The sequence below is a fragment of the Phalacrocorax carbo genome, chromosome 19, assembly GCF_963921805.1.
Source record: "Phalacrocorax carbo chromosome 19, bPhaCar2.1, whole genome shotgun sequence".
Taxonomy (NCBI): domain Eukaryota; kingdom Metazoa; phylum Chordata; class Aves; order Suliformes; family Phalacrocoracidae; genus Phalacrocorax; species Phalacrocorax carbo.
The window spans coordinates 5,602,427-5,623,731 of NC_087531.1; the positions used below are offsets into that span (position 1 = coordinate 5,602,427).

The 21,305-nt window shown below is 50.5% G+C and overlaps 1 protein-coding gene across 2 annotated transcripts in view; it reads right to left on the reverse strand.

Annotated features, from left to right (window-relative positions):
• Nucleotides 1–21,305, reverse strand: part of FBN3 (fibrillin 3) — a 124,099-nt gene that overhangs the window by 21,134 nt on the left and 81,660 nt on the right. For both annotated transcript variants that reach the window (XM_064469811.1, XM_064469812.1), the window contains exons 13-37: nucleotides 20,756–20,875; nucleotides 18,898–19,023; nucleotides 18,262–18,384; nucleotides 17,273–17,548; nucleotides 16,843–16,896; nucleotides 14,970–15,095; nucleotides 14,464–14,589; nucleotides 13,607–13,726; nucleotides 12,809–12,946; nucleotides 12,678–12,728; nucleotides 11,283–11,408; nucleotides 10,679–10,906; nucleotides 10,407–10,532; nucleotides 9,916–10,044; nucleotides 5,981–6,106; nucleotides 5,525–5,650; nucleotides 5,029–5,151; nucleotides 4,603–4,728; nucleotides 4,335–4,460; nucleotides 3,766–3,888; nucleotides 2,920–3,042; nucleotides 2,418–2,543; nucleotides 1,845–1,967; nucleotides 1,300–1,422; nucleotides 444–605 (exon numbers count right to left, since the gene is read on the reverse strand). In XM_064469811.1, coding sequence (XP_064325881.1) covers nucleotides 444–605; nucleotides 1,300–1,422; nucleotides 1,845–1,967; nucleotides 2,418–2,543; nucleotides 2,920–3,042; nucleotides 3,766–3,888; nucleotides 4,335–4,460; nucleotides 4,603–4,728; nucleotides 5,029–5,151; nucleotides 5,525–5,650; nucleotides 5,981–6,106; nucleotides 9,916–10,044; nucleotides 10,407–10,532; nucleotides 10,679–10,906; nucleotides 11,283–11,408; nucleotides 12,678–12,728; nucleotides 12,809–12,946; nucleotides 13,607–13,726; nucleotides 14,464–14,589; nucleotides 14,970–15,095; nucleotides 16,843–16,896; nucleotides 17,273–17,548; nucleotides 18,262–18,384; nucleotides 18,898–19,023; nucleotides 20,756–20,875 — 3,276 coding nt within the window. The remainder of the gene's footprint in view (nucleotides 1–443; nucleotides 606–1,299; nucleotides 1,423–1,844; nucleotides 1,968–2,417; nucleotides 2,544–2,919; nucleotides 3,043–3,765; nucleotides 3,889–4,334; nucleotides 4,461–4,602; nucleotides 4,729–5,028; nucleotides 5,152–5,524; nucleotides 5,651–5,980; nucleotides 6,107–9,915; nucleotides 10,045–10,406; nucleotides 10,533–10,678; nucleotides 10,907–11,282; nucleotides 11,409–12,677; nucleotides 12,729–12,808; nucleotides 12,947–13,606; nucleotides 13,727–14,463; nucleotides 14,590–14,969; nucleotides 15,096–16,842; nucleotides 16,897–17,272; nucleotides 17,549–18,261; nucleotides 18,385–18,897; nucleotides 19,024–20,755; nucleotides 20,876–21,305) is intronic.

Here is a 21,305-nt window from a genome sequence, read left to right on the forward strand (position 1 = left end):
GGGCATGACGTTACATGATATGGAATATCCCTTTGGTCAGTTTGAATCCGCTCTCTTAGCTGTGCCCCCTCCCCTCCCGGCTTCTTGTGCACCCAGCAGAGCATGGGAGGCTAGACATGTCCTTGACTAGTACAAGCGCTGCCCAGCAACAGCCTAAACATCTGTGTGTTATCTCAACAGGTTTTTTTCCATGCTAATTTCAAAGCACAGCACTATACCAGCTAGAGTGAAGAAAATTAACTCTATCCCAGCTGAAACCATGACACAGGGTTGCCTTCTTCTCCCTCAGCTTCCCTTGCTCTATCGTGATGATAGCATATCCTGGACCCAGGATCCCCAGCCTGAGTTGAGAAGCTGTAGGGAAGCGGCCCCATATCTCTTCTCTGCTCTATGTTCCCCATCGGCTCATGCCCAAGTTCACCCCAGACATTTTCCCAACTCACTTGTGTTGGCTGGAGGACAAAGCTCGCAGGGGTTTCCCCATGCACGACCCAGCGAGCAGCAGCAGGATGCCCGAGTGACCCCAACTCCAATTTCTGCGCTGCAGGAGATCCCGCCATCTCCTCGATCCTGGGTGTCCAGGAAACAGTTCCCAACACGGGTATCTGCAAAAAGACAGTAGTGGGTGAGCAAAGCCTCTCCAGTAAAGACAGGAGGAATGAATGGCACTATTGCCTCCAGAAACAGGGAGAGGGATAAAGCCCCAGTCCTGTCCCAGATGTCCACACTGTCAGCTACCTGTGTTGTAGTAAATCACATCCAGACTGTCCTTGCAGCTCATGACTTTGGAACCCTTCAAGAATAAAGTGTGCCCAGCTTGTCTGTTAAAAGCCACACTATATCATACAGAGGTCGTGGCATGGTGGCCTGTCTTCAGGATAGCTAGGGAGCATGACCCAAATAATGCTATCAGTAACCCAGGGCCTTTCAAGAAACAAACACTTAAGAATAGCTCCAGAGCTGCCCAGGCCACTGTTACTGGTGCCATCTCCACTGGCAAGTTCTCCCTCCTTACAGCGTCAATTTGCACTGGCGCTTTGCTGCCTCTATGGCTCAGGCTGAAGGAATAACATTGCTTCAACCAGGAGAGCACCCACACCAGTGAGACAAGCTGGGCCATGCTTAACAGGAGGTAGGTATTCTAGTGTTGCAAAGTTAAGCCCATCTTGGACAGCCAGGTATTTAGCAGGGCAGATCGTGGTCTGGATCGTGGAGTGGCCAGCTCTAGCTACGTGGGATCAACAAGGACCACCAAGGTCTTGGATGGAAGGCATGCTCTCCACACAGGTCCCCACTCACCCACACAGCCCACACCAGTGGGGTTCAGCTCAAAGTCCTGTGGACAGTTGCACAGGTAGCTGCCAGGGGTGTTGACACACAGGCCATTGATACAGTTCACAGGGTCTGCACATTCATTGATGTCTGAAAAGATGAAAAGATGAAGACTGAAAAGAAAGATGATGACTGCCACAGAAACCACAGCCCCAGCCCTAAGCTCTGCACTGTGTGTTCAGGGTATATCCCTGTGACCATGGTGTTTCTAAGGCTCTTCATGGGATGGTAGGCAAAGCCCTTCTAGAAACAGACCTTGTCTTGCCCTATCTCACACCACCCTTCCCAGAGTCAGAAGAAAGGAGCAGAGCTATACAGAGCTTTTCCTCCTATCCACTGAAGGCCCACCTCCCAGCAGCATTGAGGCCTTGCCAAGAGCAGAGACACATCACCACATCACCCAGGGACGCTTAGCTGGCTTTAGGCTGCTAGTGCCACTGGTTGGGGCGAGTTCACACCAGCAGATCACAGAGCAGTGATCCTCATCCAACAGCCCTGTGAAAGTCCTATACCTGTGCAGTTGCCTCCACTCCTGTCCAGTTCATAGCCATCATCACAGGCGCAGCGGAACATCCCGGGCAGGTTCTGGCAGGTCCCAAAGACACAGATATTCTGGAAGGTGCATTCATCAATGTCTGCAAAACAGGGAGAGCTGGGTACTCAGGATCTGGCAGGGCGAGAGCCAGGACAGGCCTCTCCTGCTCCCATCTCAAAGCAGAGCCACCACCCAGCTGTGGGTAGCCCATCTCAGGATGGTTCTAGTGCCATGGGATACCATCTCCTGGGTGTGCAGGACCAGGCACGCTGTGTGTATGCCCTCTCCACTCACCCCTGTTTTGCTGATTGTCTACATCTTGCACGGATCCTTGGCTCAGCCCAGCCTCTCTGCAGGCTGGGGACCAACTCCTCTAAGTGCAAAAGCTAGCACCCGAGGAGCCTTGCACCACCAGGTGATGGTGGGTCTTGCTTAGGTGGGCCTTGCTTAGTAATGGATCAGGTGGTGACAGTGCAGTGGACAGACCAAGGCCAGAAAGGAGGTGAACACTGGATCTCCTGGAGCAGCAGTCAAAACTCTGGGCACTTACCCTGGCAGGCCTTGCTGTCCTCTGTGGGATTGAAGCCCATCTCGCACTCGCAGCGGTAACCCCCAGGTGCATTCAGACACTGTCCATTCTCACACAGGTTCACGTTGTCCGCACACTCGTCCACATCTAGAGAGTCAAGCATGAGACTGACATGGTGCCCACCCGAAGATGGGAGCTTCCCTCAGCTTGCCCAGAAAATTCCCACAAGCTTTTTCCCACCCCTCTGCTGTGAGGCTGTGAGGAGGGGGCTGCAATACTTCTCATTGCCTTCATCCTCCCCAAACACCTGCTGAGAAGACACTGGATCTCTGCTGAAGGTATCCTGAGCAGGCTGTGGTACAGGGCAGGCTGCAGTGGCTTTTGGGGGACATCTGGTTTGGGGAACCCCAGACACAGGCAGCCAGGCACTGAGCCAGGGCTGGGGGTTAAGAGGAGGTGACTCCACGTCCCAGCAGGATGCCCAAGCCACGTTCCTGCTGCAAATTGAGTCTACGGGCCTCACCTGAGCAGGAGAAGCCATCCCCGTTGAAGCCTTCTTGGCAGGCACAGCGGTAGGAGCCTGGTGTGTTGATGCAGTTGGCGTTCAGGTTGCACTTGTGCTCTTCAGTTGCACACTCGTCCAGATCTGGGCAGGGAGAACACCCTTGTCAGTGTTTTGCCTCTGGCCTTTCCTCTAAGTCTGGGCAGATGGTGTAGGGGCCAGGGGGGCATGCAAATGGCCCAGGAGGCTGCATCCTCCAGGCACTTGGAGCACTCATGAGGCTCCAACACATCTCTGTGAGCCTCTGTGGCCATGAGACACTCCCCTGACAGACAATATGGCAGCAAGATGCTTTTACACACACACCGCCATCCCCAGTACCTCCCCAGTTCAGACACACATATCCATACCCTTACATCCCTTCATACACACCACACACATGCCAGTAAGTCCCTGCACTCATATACACACACCAGCACATCCCTACACACCTCCCACACCCATGTATCCCCGCACACATACCACACCATGCCCCAACACATCACCACACAGCCAATCTGATGATGACATTCATCCACACTCAATACCATGCCCACACAATCCACACCCCACAAATACATGCCCTCACTCCCACATTCATGGCTTCACAGACACGGTTGCAGAGCCTGACAGCGCAACACCCATATGCCCGCACCTACAGTCCCCCTCTATCACACACCCACATCTCTCCATACTTCCATAAAACCTCATGCAGGGCTCCTGGGGCTCAAGAGCATTTTAAGTGCCAGTGTCAGCTCAGCCCAGCCTTCACAGGTCCGCAGAGAGCACTGGGACACACAAACATCCTCCCCTGGGATGAGAACTCACCATTGCACTTCAGCCCATCTCCAAGCCAGCCTGTGCGACACTTGCATTTGAAGCTCCCGGGCACATTGATGCAGGAGGCATGCATGTCACAGTTGTGAGCCCCGATCTCACATTCATCAATGTCTGCAGGAAAGAAGAACATCAGAGCTGACACAGCTCAGCTCCCCCAGGACATGAGGGAACAGCTGGGTACAGTCCTGCTAACGGCTCTGGGTACCAGTGGCTCCTGGCAGTCTGAACCCCAGGGGATGGGAACAAGGTGCTTTGGGAAACAGGCTGTCTGGAGCTGTACCCTTGAGTTGAAGAGCTGCTCTGTGCTCACCCCTAGAAGATGAAGACAGAAGGAAGGGCAGGCCTCTGGCTTGGCTATAACCTAGGGAAGTGTCAACTCCTGCCTGTCTTCCTGGCAATCTCTGCCTACCCAGGAGGGGCTCCCAGCACACAACCACATCCCTAGGTGTCCACAGCATCCCCCAGTACAGGGATGGTGGTGTCTCCATGGCAGCTGCAGGAGGTGTTTGTGAGGGCTCCCACCAGCACTCCTAGATCCAGGTCTAATGAGTTCTCACCTGTGCAGCCTGTGGTTCCCTTCTTGACGAAGTAGCCCAGCTGGCAGTGACAGATGAAGGAGCCCTTCGTGTTTTCACACTCGCCGTGCAGGCAGATGTTAAGGTTGAGATCACATTCATTCACATCTGCAGGAGAAAAAGGACTTGCTTGGAACACCACAAGAACCATGACGTGACTCGGGGGCAACCCTCTGTATCCCTTCCTCGATCCAACAGCAGCCTCGTGATGTAGTGCTGCCACGTGCCAAGGGCACAGCCTTGTCCTCACCAATACAGGTCTTCATGTCCAGGGATGCCATGAAGCCATCAAAGCAGAGGCAGCGGTACTCCCCAGGGATGTTAGTGCACTGCCCACCATCACAGATGTCTGGATTATCCTCACATTCATCGATATCTAGAGAGAGGAGACCATTGCCAAAGTAAAGACATTAAAGCCAGTGAAAGGGTATTGTGGGAGCAGGCTGGAGTCACAGGAGGGGCTTTGCTCCAAATCATGTAGTTACAGGACCTTGGAGCCTGTAATGAGGGGCTGGACATTGCAGTGCAAAGCAAAAACATCTGTCCAGGGAAATCGCTTCTCTGGAAGTGACTTAAAAATGAGACCCCCTCACCCTGAAGCCAACACCATGGCTGTCTAGCAATGGATACAGAGGTCCCTGGGGCATCACCTATGAGAGCCAAGCTGACTGCTCACCTGCACACAATCTCTTGTCTGGCATCAATGCATAGCCTTCACTGCAGCTGCATTCATAGCTACCCTCCGAGTTGGAGCAGTGTGTGTCGCAGCCACCGTTGGTTATGGTGCACTCATCAATGTCTGGGGGAGAAGGGAGAGGTCAGGCAGCTGCTTGGGTCACGGGCTGGGATAGGTGCCTTGCAGCAGAGCTGTCTCAGACACAGAGCCAGTACCAGAGACAAGGTGGGAGAGGTGCTGAAGAGAAAACAAAGCTCCCCCAGCCAGAAGAAAGCACCTCCTGCCTCTCTGCCAACCACTTGCAGCTCACAGTAGTTTCACAGCTGATGACAGCCCCTTACCAGCAGTGCCAACCTGGCTGTAGCTCAGCCAGGAGGTTCCCCCCTTTCTTTACCCTCAGACACCCCACTGAGCATTATAAGAGGTATGAGGCCAGGAGGGTTCTGGATGCGTATGGGGGTCTTGGCACGGCTACTTGGCAAAGGGGAGCACTCACCGACACAGCCCTGCCTGTCCAGCGTGGCCTGGAAGCCAGAATCACATGCGCACTGGTAGGTACCAATGACGTTGACGCAGTGTCCGTTGTGACACAGGTTGTCACTAAGGGAGCATTCATTGATATCTGTGGTGGGAAGAACAGTTTGAGCAGCCAGCCATGCTGATGTCATGTTGAGCATCATTTGGTACCCTTCCCTGGGTACCCCCCACCTACTGCTGTCTCCAAGATGAATTTGTCATTGCCCCTTTGGTCATTCTTCAGTGAACAGCCGGTAGAACAATGTCATAAATGCAATTAAACCCTGGGAGTGACCTCGGTCCCTCCTGGATGAGTGCGTTCTACCCACATATGGGATTGAAAGGAGAGATTCATGTGCCCAGCATGAGAGCCAAGTCTCCCTGTATCATTACCCTTGAACAGGCTCTGGTCATAACATAGCTTTCTACATCTCACCTATGCAAGTGTTCCCTTCAGAAGTCAGCTCATGTCCCGGGGGGCAGATGCACTGAAAGCTGCCATCTGTGTTCATGCAGATCCCACCTCGGCACAGCAGTGGGTCCCGCTCACATTCATTGATATCTGCAGAATGAAATGTGGTGGATTGTCCCCTTCAGCTGGGTTTTCCAGATAATGGGGTGGTGCTGGTGCCATGCACCACAGTCCCATCACCAGACATACATCCCAAAACAGAGGGACATCACAAAATTAACAGGGCTTGGGCGAGTCCAGTGGACTTATGGTTGAAATATGCATTTTGGGAAATTGCAGCTTTTGCCTTGACTTCAGTAGAACATAAAGTGTAACGTCAGGAGGAAAGAAATTATTATCTTTGTGCAGATTAGCCAGCAAGGACTAGAAGGTTAGCTCCTAGCTCGTATCCCACCTATCTTAGTACATTTTCACAAGTCCCATCAGCAGAGGGAGAGTTCCTCAGAAAATGTGTAGTTTGTTTGATAGAAGACTAACAGACAGGCTTTCTTGGAAACAGCCTTCAGAGTAGTTCCAGTATCACATACAGGGCTAGGAAATAGTCTGTACATTTCTGAAAAAATCACATATGGACAAAGGGATTGAATTTACTAGGATCTGGAGAAATTCCTGAAACAGATTAAACTGCTGTGAGAGAGATGTGATCCAGCCAAAGATGAAACCGGGCTGCTGGCATTAAAAATGAACAAGAACAAGAACAACAACAAAGTAATAGAACAGTTTATGAATGCCAGACTAAAAAACCCAAACGAGGGAAACTACTGGAAGGGTGCACTGGTGATGGTTGGAAACAAAACCCAACAGAACTGCAAGTATCAAAACTAGGAAGCCTTGTTATTGATCCATTATCCGTGGCCCCTGGAGAAAGCTCTTTGTGATCTACTATGACACTGTACAGGTCTTTGTGATACTTGTGGTGTTGCACAGTGCAAGTTACGCTCTTTGGAAGGGCAAGTGCTGGATGAATCTGATCCTCTAACTTTGGAAAGGGGAATCTGAGAATGAGGTTCCTGTTTTGGTCCCAGAATACATTCAAAAGAGTTTGCATTCTTGCACGCCCTTAGAATTGACTCAAGATGTCCTGCACTGACAGTAAGAGAGCAAAAAAAGGGAAGCCTCCCTGGAACTGCTCAGAGGATTCATCTGTCCAGAGTTGTACTCTGAGAAATGTGCATTCAGAATACAAAGCCATTGGGTGTAACATAAATGAGCTGAGGGAGCTAAAAAAACAGCCCCCAAGAGCCCCTTAGTGACAACAGACAAAGGGAGTGATGTCAGATGTATTTAAAGAACCCATTTTCTTCTCATATGTTTATTTTTCTGATTCCAGCCTTGTAATTAAGAATGGAATCTTTCACCTTTACTTGAATAAGGTTTTCAGTTGAGGTTTTCAGCTTATCTATAGCTAAAGTGAACTGGACTACATCTGACAATAGGGGTGGCGGGCCCCTATTAAACAGTCCCACAGGACCCGTCCCTCTGGTTCTCCATGGTGGGAGACTGTTCCTAATGAACCACAGAATGCAGGTTCAGTGCTGATATTGTTTATTGCCAGGGGCTGGCAAGAATTCCTTCCTCGTGAGGCTGAAGCCAAGTTTTTCTGCCGAACACAGACGGGAAGAAGTTAATCCTTGACCATGGGAAATGCCATAGTGTCACAACACCCTTTGGGGTGAAATGACTCAATCCCTTGTCACCTAGAAAAAAGGATAAGGTGGAAATGTGCAGATAATAGTGAGCATTAAAATAAAAAACAATGAAACACAACATCCTTGTATAAAGATATCAGAAATCTCATTACTGAAAGAAGTTAGCAGGCCTCCAGTGGGGACTGGGACATTCTCAGTATCTCAGAAATGGAAGAGGAGAAGGAGGAAGATGATCAGCGTGAGCTGTGGTAATCCATGCTACAAATTGTATGGAGAAGACAGAAAACTATGCTAGTGGCAGGGCGGTGATATATTTTAAAGAACCCAGAGAATCAAATATGAAAAATAAATAAATGATATCAAATTATGCCACAGATTGATGTGGTTTGAAAGTCCAAGCCAAAACAGAAAGAGCAGAATATTAAGACTAGGTCAGTCAGACGAGTTAGTCTGGCTAGACAGACAAGAAGAGGAACATGGTATGCTAGGAATTAGAGGACAGCAACAATCTGGCTGACTTGTTGGAGATGAACCGAGGTACTGAGGTCATTGATGGGATTTTTTTAAGCTAAAACCAAAAATTATTAAATTGAAAACAGATGAGAATCTGACAGAATAAAAACAAGCATTGGCCAGATGGGAGGAGCTGTAAAGAATTATCTGAGGATAAAGGACGAGTAAATAGGTAGGTGAAAGGGAGCCCTTACAATTATAACTGGAAATGGGAGTGGGGTAGAAGAATGCAGACGGTCTACCATAACTTCTCATAAAGGACTTGGTCTGTGCAAATGTTTGGGGAACTGGACAGGGGCCCGATTAACGGTTGAAGCTGGTATGAAATTGCTGCAGATTCAAATCCCAAGGAAAGGTCCAGAAACAGCAATACTTGATTAGATATCACATGTAAGTGAGACCAGGTTGAGAGATGTTTTAGAAAAGATTCAGTGGAAAGCAGCCTGAGAAAATTTGGATGAATCAGCAAGATTCAGGGCTAGAGAAGACACACGTTATCAAATGGCAAACCTCTTGCTTGGCGAGGTATGAGCTACTTCCATGTTCTCATGCCAATGAAGGCACATGCAATGACAGCAGGAGGCCAAGCAGTGTTATAAAGACCAAAGCTTAATATGTCTCCTAATATAGGAGTGGAAATAATAGATCTAATAATCTCAGCAGTGATCTAATGATGATATAACTGACAGCTACTTGCAAGGAACATATATTATCTAGATTAACTATATCTATATTAACTGGATTAAAATGACGATGTGGTATGTGAGACAGCATTTAGGGCAGGTAGACGTACCAGGTTAAGAAGATAACTGTAGCGGCATGGATAGGGCACTACACAAAAAGATCTACAAGTTGAGAAACATTCTGCAATGGTGTTTGAAAATACATGGTTTAACATAATCATTGAACATATGATATTAATAATGTCTGGAGCCAGGTGTATGTTTAGAATGTGACTATGTAAATAATCAGTGGCAGAATAAATAATAGATGGGTAACATAAGGCTGAAAAGAAGTAGGAGATGAGACGTCACACGAAGGAAACAGCCAAGTGTGTATGAGAATTGGAGCTCACAGCCATTGGTTTCAAGCTGCTGGCCTGGCAGGGCTCCACTGTGTACTAGCCAAACCCCAGTATAAAGGTTGCCATCTCCCTGCATAGCAGGAATGAAAATACCAGGCGTGGATCCTGTCCCAGCTCAGTGGCAATGCCAGGCTCTTTGCCTCTGTCTCTTTGCCCTCCTCCTCTGTGGGGGTCCGGGGCTAAAGCCAAGCCTTGCTGGGGACACAGCCTCTCCCTTTATGTCCTCCAGCTTAGAGAGCCTGTGCTGTGTCTCATGAACTCCTGAGTTCACTTTGCATATACTTTGCTGTCCTCCCAGGGTTACATCTATGGTGGTCTCAGCTACACACAGCGCGTTCCTCCCCCTACATGTGCTGCCCTTCAGCCCAGCTCTGCCTTTGCAATCAAAGCAAGGCAGAAGGTTCACTACCATGGGGAGAGCAGAGGCTTCCAGGGCTTTCTGCAGGACAGGGACTCCCACAGCTCCCCTGGAGGGCAATGAAGAGATTTGGCTTGATATCAGGGAACAGAGAGCCAGACAGACAGGTAGCTGGACAGCCAGACACACAGAGGGCAGCTTGGCATGAAGCCCTTTGTCAGATCTGGCACCAGCTACTTTCTTCCCTGCTGCAAGAGAGTAAAGGTGGTGCCCTGCCGCAGGGCCAAGTCCTTACCCATGCAGTTCTTCATCATCATGAAGCCACTCTCATAGCCTTCGAAGCACTCACACTCGAAGCTGCCTGGTGTGTTGACACAGGTGCCATGGCCACACAGGTCTGGTGAGATGCGGCACTCATCGATGTCTGTGGGGATGAAGACCAGCTAGTGGAGGCAGGACAGACTACAAGCACCACTACAGCTGGCACTGGGCTGCCTGTACTGCACATCAAATGCAATGAACAAGGACTGGCAAGTCTGACCCAGCAGACCAAGGAACTCCTTTTCCTGATGGGAGAGACAGCAGTTAAGCTTCCTCTCTGGTGCAGGACTAATCCTTCACCCCACGAGCAGGAGGAACCATGGTCCTGCCCTTGGCTTCTGAGCATGTCCCTAAGACAACTGCCATGACTCCTCTGGGTACCACCATCATGCTAAGCATCCCACAAGGCAGGCAAGGCAGAAGGATGGGCAAGAGTGGTCTGGAGGGTGGCTACTCTTCCCTTACCTGTGCAGTTCCTTTCCTCAGCATCCAAAGCAAAGCCATTGCCACAGAGACACCTGAAGCTGCCAATGGTGTTTCGACAGGTCCCATGAGTGCACAGGCCAGAGAAGACCTTACATTCGTTCACATCTGTGGGTGAGGGCAGAATGGCAGTGTTTCAGGGAAGGGACGTCTGCAATGAACCTAGGGTCCCAGGGCAGCAGCAGGTTTCTTGGGCTGCAGCTGAGATGGGCTGAGCACAGCCCATGATCAGCAGCTCCCCTGTTTCTTCTCACCTTTGTAGAAGGGCCTTCCTGAAAGCACATCTCCTCGGTTGGCAAAGCCAGGTCCCCTCGGGCAGATGGCCTTGTACTCGCTGGAGCCAACCTTGGGACATTCTTCACAATCGATGCCCCAGGCTGAGCCCACAGAACAGCAGCACATGTCGATCCGGTACTTGCCTGGCAGAGGCTCCGTGCACTCATCTTCATCCCACTTCATGTAGCACTGTTTGACACGCACGTCTGGTGAGAGAGCAGAGCTGAGCCCTTGCCTGCAACACCTAACCTTTGGTAAAACCAGAGATGATATTTTCTGTGACACAGTTAGCAAGGTTTCTGGAACAGCTTTGGCTGGGACGTCCTCCAAACAATGCCCAGGTATGGGCCATTTGGATGAGGCCACCTTGTATGGGATGCTACGAGAGACATAACAGTATGGACACAGCCAGCCTGTGACTGTTGGCAACAGGGCCAGAGAAGGGACCCTCCATGGTGTAGTTAGCAGTGCAGATGGCCCCTATGAAGGGCAAAGGTTTGTCACCGTGCGCCCAGAAAGCAGCCAGGAGTTGTTTTAGGGCTGAACAGAGGCCACGGTCTGGGTGAGATGAGGTGTCCTTACCCACACATGTCCTAGCAGTGCCGTCAAGGGTCAGTCCTTCTGGACACTCGCACCGAAAGGAGCCAGCTGTGTTCACACAGCGTCCATTTGGGCAGGCGCCAGGGAAGACCTCGCACTCATTCACATCTGTTGGCACAAAAGCAAGAGACAGGCATGAGAGTGGCACATGGCCAAGCCCAGAATGGCCTTGAGGGGCTCCTGGAGGAGGTGGAAGGTGCACAGAGCTGCCCACCAGACTAAAACTGGCAACTTGTTGCAATGAAAAACATGCTCCATGCACAGCCACAGCCATGCCCAGGCACTTTTGCAAGGAGGCTGCGTTACAAAGCCTTGTCAGAGACAGGCAGACAGACAGGGTGGTCCTGTTGCACATGTCCATAGTTGGCACAGCACTGACAGCGCGGCACCAGGACTCACAAACATGAGCACTGCTGATGGAGCAGCTCAGCCTAGAAACCCATTTCCAGGCACGTGAATGACAAGATCATCAGTATTAGTCAGCATGGATTGACCAAGGGAAGTCATGCCTGACGAGCGTGATAAAATTCTATGATGCAATGACTACCTGGTAGATGAGGGAAGAGTGGTGGATATTGTCTACCTAGCCTTCAGTAAGGCCTTTGACACTGTCTCCCAAAAGATCCTCATAGACAAGCTGTTGATGTATGGGCTGGATGAGCAGACAGTGAGGTAGACTGAAAACTGGCTGAATGGCTGGGCCCAGAGTGTGGTGTTCAGTGGTATAAAGTCTAGTTGGAGGCCAGCAACTAGTGGTGTACACCAAGGGTCAATACTGGGTCTGATCCTGTTTAACATCTTCATTAGTTATCTGGATGATGGGGTAAAGTGTGTCTTCAGCAAATTTGCTGATGATACAAAGCTCAGAGGAGCGGCTGATATACCAGAGGTCATGCTGCCATCCAGAGGGACCTTGGCAGGCTGGAGAAATAGGCTGCCAGGAACCACATGCAGTTCAACAAGGAGAAGTGCAAAGTCCTGGACCCGGGGAGGATCAACCCCATGCACCAACATATGTGGGGGGTCACCCAGCTGGAAAGCAGCTTGGCAGAAAAGGACGTGGGGGTCCTGGTGGACACCAGGTTGAACATGAGTTAGCACTGTGCCCTTGCTGCAAAGGTGGCTAATGATGTCCTGGGCTGCATTAGGAGAAATGCTGTCAGCAGGCTGGGGGAGGTAATCCTTCCCCTCTACTCAGCTCTGGTGAGGCCACACCTGGAGTGCTGTGTCCAGTTCAGGGCTCCTCAGCACGAGAGAGAGATGGACATACTGGAGAGAGTTCAACAAAGGGCCAGACTCAAGGATGCAGGATAGCAACAAATAAACAATGACCATGTTCCCAATAAAAAAAGTCTTCTGCATCCTGCAGCACTTTACCTTCACACGTGACCCCCTTCATCCTAGCATATCCGCGGGGACAGGCAGTATCTGCAAGAAAATAGAGGAATGTCAGCAAAGAAATGGGCTGCATCCTGTCTTCCTGATCTCTGTGCCAAGCAGAGCCTTACCGATCTCACAGCGCTCACAAGGGCTGCCCCACGCTGCCCCCAGAGTAGCACAGCACTCTGATTTCAGCGTGGCCCCGTTGATGTTCACCTCGCAGCGCCCATCCTGGATGTTCAGCCAGCACGTCCCTTTCATGCTGTCTGCAGGGGCAAAGACAAGGCCTGAGTAAAGAGCTGCTCCTTGGTGGAGGTTCCCAGCTTCATGGCAGCCAGGCTGCCATGAGAAGCAGCCAGGACAAGCTATCCCTGAGCTACAACATGACTATTGCTCTCTGGTGTCACGTTATCTTTTAGGCTGTGGGGCCAAGCACTTTGCAGTATGGACACAAACTGTGTTGGGCCTCAGAGCCCTGTCCCAGTGCTGTGGAGCAGCATTTCTGTGCTGTGTATCAGGATACAACTGATACTGCATCAGTTCTGTGTTCCCTCTCCTAGTCCCAGCCTGCTCTTCTTCTGGGTAGAAATAGTCCCTTCTCTCCAGTTGCCCCATTTGGTGAATGAGAACCCACCATCCTGATGCCCTGCAGGATCCCCTGGGACCCCATGTCTGTGCTTTATCTTGCAGCAGCACAGTTGGGTATTTCTGTGTCTGCCGCACACTGCTCAGAGCACTGCCTGAGGTTGCAGCTTTTCACACTCCCTGGATGCATGAGAGATGTTAATTGTTAATGGCAACCAAGGAAACACTAGTGAGAAAGAGAGGCCTCAAAGGAACCCCATCCCTAAGGCAGGAGCATGGGACTTGGGGTGCTGATGGGTGCTGCTGATATCAGAGCTGCCCCTAGAAAGCCACATCCTTACCCACGCAGATGGTGCCACTGGGGTCCAGCTTGCTGCCTGGGGAGCACTCGCAAGCAAAGGATCCAGCATTGTTCCGGCAGACACCATTCACACAGGGGTTAGAGGTGCACTCATTGATATCTGTGGGAAGAAAGGGACTGTCACTGTAGTGAGTGCCACAGGACCCACTTTTCTGAGCCAGAGACTGGGGGAGACAAGAAGCAAAGAACATGAAAAAAGTAGTTTTTCGACTATTCAGAGGATCACGAGTCCAGGCCATGGTGGTGGTTGGTGCAACTACTGGGGAATGATGGACTTGCTCACCCAGGGCTGCTCCTGGCTGAGATGGGAGCAGCCGCAGCACTGAACATGGCCTTCACGTACCTGTCTGAGCCAGCTGTGAGGCTACACAGCATTTGCCATTTTTCACCTTTACAGAAAATAATTTTTTTTCTCTAAACAGACACTGATGTCCAAAGTGCCAGTTCTCAAATGTTTGAGGACTTTGTGGTCAGGAAACAATTTCCCTCACTCCAAACTGTAAGCTTTCAATCAAGTCCCCAAAACTTGCAATTTTGGTCAATCTAAAGCTAAAATTTTGGGGGCCTAGAGGACATTGTTCCAGTTTTCAGTCACTGAAAAGCCCAGATATTCTGGGTTTGGATGTCCACTATTTTGAATGAAGTGTGAAATTTCCCCCTAGGAAAGAAAAAACAAATCCACAAACCCAAGGCCTGGACCTGCTCCAGTTCAAACCACTGCGGACAAACAGGAACCAAAGACATGTTAGACCTCGAGCTCCCTTTCAGTCAGGACCTCAGGTCATAACTCTTTACAGATTATGAAGATGTTCTCCGTTGCCTTCAGAGTCACATTACCTTCACAGGTGTCTGTCTCCGTCCTGAAGACAAAGCCCTTGGGGCAGGTGCAGGTGTAGCTGCCGGGTGCGTTGCGGCACAGTCCATTGTCACACAGTAAACGATTGACAGTGCATTCATCAACGTCTGTGGGCAGAGAGATGGGGTTTCTGAGCTACAGCACCAGTGTCCACTCTTCTACTCTGCCATCCCTACAGAGTTCTGGCAGCCTGAGAGGCACAGAAATGCAGTACCGCCCTCAAAATAATACAATGTGGAAAGTATGTTAAATCACATATATGTAGTTTCTCGCATAGCACTTTGTGCTCTTCCATTCAGGACAAGGCAGCCCTGAATGGTGACAGCGCTCGAGGGCATCAGCTGCTGTATCAACTCAGGCTCCTGTGCAGCTGGAGGTCTGCATCTGGCTCCCAGCCCCATACACTGAGTGCCTGCCACCCTCTCCCCACCAGCACTGAGCTTGTGGTTCCCTGTGCCCCACGGAGCTTGCGCTGCCCTGAACTCACCCACACAGTTCTTGCCCGTGGGATCAGACTCGTAGCCCAGGTTGCAGATACAGCGGTAGCTTCCACGCAGATTCTCGCACATGCCGTTGGGGCAGATGTCTGGGTTGAGGGCACATTCATTGATGTCTGCACAGGGAAAGAAGTCATATTAGATAGGCCACAGCAAATGCAAATACAGAAAACCTCTACCCCCTAATTCTTCATTGCTCCTTGGTGTCAATAGCCAGCTGGGGCACCCATCTGCAGGAATCCCTCCTTCCTGTCCTACCTACCCTCCTGGTTTGATCCAGTAGGCCCTCGGGAGCCTTGTTCCTCTCCTCTTGGTGCTCTGGAGCTGGGCATCTTTGTGCTGGGGATACACAGCTGATCCAGCACAGGGCTCTGAGCTCAGGAGGAGAGAACTGGATAAGAGCTTGAGATAAGCCCAGACTCAGTTCCATATCAAGGGCTCTCAGGTCTTTCTGTTATGTTCCTGAGTCTCCTTAGAGTATCTCTATCTACCATTTATCTACAGTATCTACCTTTTAACCCTCCTACTGGAAAAGGTGGGAGGATGAAGCTGTTTGTAAGGTGCTGTGAGCAGGACACGGGGCCAACTGGGGTGAGGGCAGAGCACGATGGACAGCCTGCCTGTGCCTACACAGCCCCCGCCAGGGGACCATTGCTGGGGGCAGAACAGGGCAAGGAGTGCTCAGGCATGTTGGAGAGCGTGCTGTGGGCAGCTGGGCTGGCAGAGGGTCACGTCCAGCTCTGGTGCCCAGGAAAGAGATTTTACCCTGGTGAGAACCAGCCTCCACAGAGACCAGGGCAGGTTCGTGTTTGTACAGCAGTGTCCTTGCAGCGCCATAGTGCCAGATGGCAAGAAGCCCAGGCCAGGGCTTCCCAGACACTGCTGGCCTTTGTCTCCGCACAGTTGGGGTTCAGTTACATCCCCAGGGAAATGCAACCCTGGAGAGTGCTGAGTGCATATAGTCCTGGCTGCAGGCAGCAATGGGCTGACCAGAGCATGTCTGACATTAGCTTCTTGCTAGAAAGTGTCTTATTGTTAGCCTGAGGCTGACTTCGGCCAAGACACGGTGCCCTGGAAGGAAGCCCAAGAAGCCACCAGGGTTTTGCCTCTGGCTCTTTCCCTTTTGGAAAGTTTTGAAAGGCTGTAGCTATCTGGCTGCTTTATGCTCTTCCTGCTGATCCAAGAACTGCCCAGGGCTGGCAGTGCAGCCACCTGCCTGACCTCTTGCACAGCTGTCTAATTCAAAGCAGCCCCTTGGCAACACATCCCAGCACATGCTTATCACCTCCCTTGCCCTGGGAGACTGTGAACCCTCTTCTCCTTCGCCCAAGGAGCTGTAGGGCAGAGGAGGGGAACGAGCAAGAGGATGCAATTGGTCACACTCTTCATTCCCATCAAAGCAGAGAGTAAAGCCAAACTCTGTGTGTGCATCCCCAGAAATGTAGTTCCCACAGGGTGCCAGGAATCAACCACTTGATTCAATACACATTCCTCAGGGATGCTTGCTCAACATTAACTCGTGGTGCTTTAGGGAGGAGAAAAGACACATAGCACCCCTCTCCCCCTCTGCCCAAGCTCACATCCCACCCACAGACACTCGCTAACACAGAGATAGGCTCTTTCATGCACCGATACCCACCCAGGCTATGCAAGCTACCCTGCGCTTACTCACAAACAGCTCTTGCATACATGGGCGTAACGTGCTAACTCTCCAGCACTCCCTCCACAGTGCCAAGTCTCTTATGGCACATGCTCCCACAGTCACACAGATGCATGCGCACTCTGTTAAAAGCAGCTGAAAGAAAGAGCTGAGTGTGATATTAGATGTGCCTGTCTAGGTTATGGTACATGGGATGCACATACCTCTGCCATCAGCTGTTATTCCAATGCCGCTGCTGCACAGTGCCTGGAATTCAGCTGTGTAGAAAACACAACAGAGCCATTAGCTTTTCTAGACAGTTCACGCACCATGACATTAATTTTGGGTAACATTGGATTTATTGTTTGTTTGTTAGAACATCATCTGTGGGCTTCCAATCAGTGTCTGGTTTATACTTATGCAATATATATTAATTAGTAGTCCAACATTGTGAGAGTCTCTGCAATGAGATCAGCATCAGATTCATAGATCCAACCTAAATTTATTGACTATGTGGCATCCCTTTCCCCCTGCCTATGGCCTTCCCATGCCACTGCCAAGCTGCCTAGGCCATCTCAGGGACCTGTCAGGGACCCAGAATGTCTCTGAGAACCTTCCTGGCTTTTTGCAAACTCAGATGGAAGAGGAGCTCACCAGAGTTTTTGGCCGGACAGGGTTGACAGGGCTCTCCAAAACCATGGTCTGGGTTAGCACAGCAGCACTCAGACTTGGTGACTGCTCCTGGAAAGGGTCGAGCACACGTGCCCTTTTTAATGCCTCCATAGCAGGTGCTGCGCATGTGAGTGTCTACGCAGACTCGTCCATCCACCCCAATAGCCAGGCCCCCGAGGCACTCGCAGCGGAAGGAGCCCTCTGTGTTAATGCACCAGCCATTCATACAGATTCCTGGCGTCTCACACTCATCGATGTCTGAAAGAGGAAGCACAAACTGGCTGTTACTGACCCACAGGCAGCAGGACACACAGACAGGGGCTTTGGGCTATTTTGCAGAGAGACTTGGAGACTAAGAGGGAACTAGAGGTGCAGTTTAGATCGCCACATCCCCTGCATGCTCTGCTGGCTGTCCCTGATGGTTCAAGGGAAGGAAAATGGATCTGGGCTTCTTCAGTCTCCTGAGACACAGACCTTTCTCAGAGTAGCGGGCTCTGGTCTCTGCTCTGTTAAGGGGACAGCGACCCAGAGAATTCACCCTGTGTCACAGCAGCACATCAAAGAAATGTTCTCCTCCTCCTCCTTTCTCCACCCTGCCTTCACATCCTAACCTTCTTGGCTTTGGAAGGTGGCACACAAACTGCAGTGGAAAATGCTGTAGAGGTTGGGGAAGCTGTGAAGATGACTGCTGCCAGCTCACACTGGCCATACAGAGCTTCACAGCCCTGCTTAACCTCCTTCAGAAAGAGGATTTAAGCTCCAATTTGCACTGAAGTAGTGGAGGTGCAAGAACATTTTCCCTTGTGCCCATTCTGCTGAAAGGGGGTAGTTTCTGGTGGCAGAAGAGGAGATGCCTGGCAACAGCCTTAAATTTTCTCAGCTCCCATTGGCCTCAGACACATTGCAAGTCCCCAGGAACATGGACGGCAGGCTGGGAAGAGGGCAGAGACCAAGCTTGGGGACCTACGCACCGACGCAGTACCGCCCGTTGGGAGCCAGCACAAAACCAGGCTTGCAGATACACTTGAAGCTACCGTCCTCGTTGATACACATCCCGTTGAGGCACATGTTCGTTGTGGCACATTCGTCATGATCTGGGGAAGACAAACAGAGAACATGAGCTGAGCCTGAGAGCTGCAGCAAGACTCTCCTGGGCTCAAAAACTCTCTGCCCCACATCTCATGGTTAAATTGCTTTTTACAGCAGTGGGTGCTAATCCTCACAGCAGAGCTCCCACTGCTACTCCTGGTCAGAGCTGTCCTGCTGTGTTGCTGCCACTCTCGGTACCCTGGTTAGCCGTCACAGCTCGCAGCAGGACTTGCACACTGGCTGCTGGAGGCAACCTTTAGGGCGATGGAAAATGCCCTGTAAAACTTACAGGAGCACTCCAGGAGCACTAGCACCCTTATAAAAATGCCTTCCTATTTCAGTGCAACTGTATCCTCGCCTCTCATGTTAAGGTGTACTCTGCCCTAGCAGCATCTACCCGAGATAAAGGGAGTACAGCACAGATTAAAGTAACCACCAATCCCCCAGGAGAACATAGTATCAGCTCAGTCCCAGCCTCCCCAGGGCCATAGATGACAGCACATCAGGAGATAGCTTACCAACACAGTTCTTGCCATCGGGGGTGATTTCAAAGCCAGCGTTGCAGATACACTGGAAGCTGCCATCAGTGTTAACACAGCGGCCGTTCCTACACATCACTCCATTCATGATGCACTCATCAATATCTGGCAGGGAAATAAACATAAGAAAGTAGCAGCAGGTGGAGTAAGAAGCAGTTCCAGCTTAATCTGCTCATGAGAAAACCAGGAAAGTGCTCGCAGACACTCAGAGTGTGCCCTGCTCCAGGATCTTCCCCTCTGTAAAAACTGCAGAAGATGGAAAAGATGTGGAGAAAGCTTTCTGCATGCTCTGGACGCATCACTACATTTGTAAGGTTACAGTTCCAGGATATCAGGCCCTCCATGATGTCTTTGTCAACCTCCTGCCTCAGGGTCCCCTTTGCAACTCAGACTATCCTAGGCCTGTTCAAGTCCATAACAGGCAACAAAAGCCCTCAGATCAAACCACAACTCAGGCCTGCTACTAAGTGCCACAGAGATGTGGTCCCAGGGCCTCAGCAAAATGAATTCCAGGGCAGAAGTTGGGTACAACGTGGCTGACTGCAGGGGAGGTGCTGTGTTGCATATCAAGAACATGATGTCTGCTTGCTCTAGGAGACAGGCCACTGAACGCCTCTGGGTAAAGATGAAAGATTAAAGGAAGAGGGCTATCTCAGGCAGGGAGTTGTTACTGACCCTTATCCAGAGCTGGGGAAGACAGGATGAGCTATTTTAGGAGCAAATTATAGAAAACCAGTAGTCTGTCCCCAGCAGCAATGGATTATCCAGACACTTTGTAGGCTTCGTCTAACATGGAGAAGTTCACTTGAGAGCAGCCTGGCAGAAAAGGGTCTGAATCACAGATGAAATGGGGTGACCCTGCACAGAAGGAAACCTCCTTTCGGGCTATATCAGCTGAAGAGCTGTGTGTAAGCCACATGGGACAGCTTCTTGTCCTGACAGCTAGAGAGGTCACAGCTGAAGAATGACATCCAATTTTGGCACCACACATTTGAAAAGATAAAGACAAAATGGAGGAAGTTGAGAAGATAAAAACAAGGACAATGAGAAGCTTAGAAACATTATCAATGAGAGGAGATTGAGAGACTTGCATTTGTTTAGTCTAGAAGGAAGATGACGGGGGGTTACAAGTTGCAGTTTCCCAACATGTAAAAAAGTGTTGTAAAGGAGACAGTGTTGAACTAATTTTCACGGCCAGAAAGAGAATCACCAGAAGAATTCAGCCTAAAAGATTTAGTTTGGAAATTAGGAGAAACCTTTCACAGTGTCAGGCAACTGGGGGGTCCTTTGGAAGCCACCTCATCAGAAGCCACTTGACAGCAAAATAAACAAACCCAAAGGTCAGGCACTGACAGGGAAATTTGCCTTTGCTTCTTGTTCACATGGGACATTACCTTCCCATAACTCTTTTACAGCAGTCCCTCACCCAGAGCACCATCTTGCTGCAAGACTTTGACAGAACAACTTTGCTAGAAATCACAAGCCCTTCACTGTTACAAAAATTCTTCAAAATCCTGTCTTTTGTCAAAACAAAATGTTGTCATCTTTAGAGTTCTGCTCTTCAGAAGGATTCTAAGTTCCTTGATTGCCACTAGCAAATTTTAAGGTAGATAAAGGTAGGGGAAACTTCTCCTAGACAGATTCAGGAGACTGCTGGCAACTCAGCGAAGTTGTTCTGAAATCCTGTCACACACCTAGCTCGGAGGTTGTTTGGTGCCGGGGACTCCCCACTCTGTTTCCACTTTACAACCATTTTCCTTTGGTACCTAAGTCTCTGATAACCCTGTTGACACTTGCAGCCTGTGTCCTCCCAAAAGGAGAGACAGAAAATACTTACCAATGCAAGCCTGCTTTGTGGGGGTGCTCTGGAAACCTTCGTGGCACTTGCAGTGGTAGGAGCCAGGTGTGTTCACACAGTCACCGTGCACGCAGGGGCTGCTGGAGCACTCATCCACATCTGCAAGAAGAAAAGCCTAAGCCTGTGAGTCACCATCATGCTGGGAATGCACAGCAAGATACCAGGACAGGCAACAAAGGCTGCCTCCTGTGAGCTGCTGGGCCCGTCCTGGAGAAGAGGAGGCTGAGGGGAGACCTTATTGCTCTCTACAGCTACCTGAAATGAGGCTGTAGTGAGGTGGGGGTTGGTCTCTTCTCCCAAGTTGCTAGTGACAGGACAAGAGGAAACGGCCTCAAGCTGCATCAGGGGAGGTTTAGATTGGATATTAGGGAAAATGTCTTCACTGCAAGAGTGGTCCAGCATTGGAACAGGCTGCCCAGAGAGGTGGGGGAGTCACCATCCCTGGGGGTATTTAAAAGACGTGTAGATGTGGCAGTTCAGGGCATGGTTTAGGAGACATGGTATTGTTGGGTTGATGGTTGGACTTGAT